The sequence below is a fragment of the Nestor notabilis genome, unplaced genomic scaffold, assembly GCF_000696875.1.
Source record: "Nestor notabilis isolate BGI_N333 unplaced genomic scaffold, ASM69687v1 scaffold18489, whole genome shotgun sequence".
Classification (NCBI taxonomy): domain Eukaryota; kingdom Metazoa; phylum Chordata; class Aves; order Psittaciformes; family Psittacidae; genus Nestor; species Nestor notabilis.
The window spans coordinates 347-1,720 of NW_009945254.1; the positions used below are offsets into that span (position 1 = coordinate 347).

Below are 1,374 nucleotides of genomic sequence, written 5' to 3' on the forward strand. Positions count from 1 at the left end.
TGCTGCGGAGCGGGTCCAGCAGATGCCAGGGACAGGTATTGCCTTCTATTTCCCAGTCCTGGATGCAAAACCCCATCTCCCACGTCCCTTGATGTCCGTGTCCCCTGTGCAGGGCAGCTGCCGCAGATGACGACGTGGTGGCCAGGATGAAGCACCATGTGCAGGGGGTGCTGGCGAACCTCAGTGCTATGATGCCCTGCTTTAACCTGGGTGGCTCCAAACTCCCTAAAGTCACAGGTAAAACGAAGCAGAGCTCTCACCCCACATCATCACCATTTGGGGGGTGCCCGGGCTCAGTTTGGGTGTCTTTTCCCCTCCAGTTTCCCACCACGACGCAGAAATCCCCTTCAACCCCAGCTTCATAGAGCCACCATCGGCTGCGTGGGTTTCAGACAGCTCCTTCTCCTCCTTTGACACAGACAATGAGGGACCCGAGTACTCTGTCCCTCCCAGAGAAGGTGACCTGCTCCTCCTCTATGGCTGCTTCTGGGCATTACCTCCCTTTACCTGCTCCATTACCACCCTTGGGTGCCCCCGGGACAGGGGCTGGGCATGGGCACTGGTTGTTTTCGTGCCCTTGTTTTCCTGTCTGGAAGAACACCCTGTGCTTGCCCTCGTGTGGTGGGATGTGCCCTGTGTGGGCAGCCCCGTTTCACAACCTCTTCCTAGGAAAACACCCCCAGGAACAGCTCTGTTGCATCAGCCTCTCTCCTGCTTGTCCCAAGTGTGTCCCTGGGCAGGGGGTAGCTCTGTCCACCCTAACTCATCCCCTTCCCCTGCAGGCATCCCGCTGCTGGGGGGGGCTGAGCTGCAGGAGGGGGTGTCCCCCCTAGGCGAGGCTCTCCCAGACCCATCTGCCTTTGACTCCGAGGACGTCTCGCAGCCCTTCGCCATCCCTCGCACCTCCAGCATCGCCAAGGCCAAGCGTCCCTCCGTGTCCTTTGCTGAGGGGACCAAATTCGGGATGATGGAGACCCCCAGCCCCGGGAGGAAGCCCAAGACCCCGTGGGGCCCCTCCAAGCTGTCCCCACCACCAGGGGACAAGGAATCTGAGCCCTCCACTGAGCGACCAGCCAGTGATTGCTATGAGAGCCCTGATCCCATCAGCAAAGGGGAGGAAAGCCACCGGCCGTCACCAAGGGCCACCCCGGGGGGACGCCGGCGCGTGGTGTCCAGCACCAGGCACGTGGCACAACGAGTGGAAGCACTTGAAGCTGCTGCGAGATCAGGCAGTTGGGAGGCAAAGGGGAAGGATCCCAACGTCACCACCATCTACATGATGGTGGGAACGGCTGGGCAGGACCCCAAGGCAGAGGGAGGTGGCGAAGGACCGGTCCAGGCTGTGCTGAAGCGGTTGGGCAGCTTGCAGAGGGG

At 61.4% G+C, this 1,374-nt stretch overlaps 1 protein-coding gene across 1 annotated transcript in view; it reads left to right on the top strand.

The window, feature by feature from the left end:
* LOC104412169 (scavenger receptor class F member 1-like) overlaps window positions 1-1,374 on the top strand; it is a gene marked incomplete at its 5' end in the record, with an annotated part of 2,094 nt that overhangs the window by 336 nt on the left and 384 nt on the right. The window contains 4 exon segments of the mRNA XM_010022793.1: window positions 1-105; window positions 108-242; window positions 245-458; window positions 783-1,373. The exon segment at window positions 1-105 is cut by the window's left edge and continues 34 nt beyond it. Of these exon segments, the coding sequence (XP_010021095.1) occupies window positions 1-105; window positions 108-242; window positions 245-458; window positions 783-1,373 (1,045 nt within the window).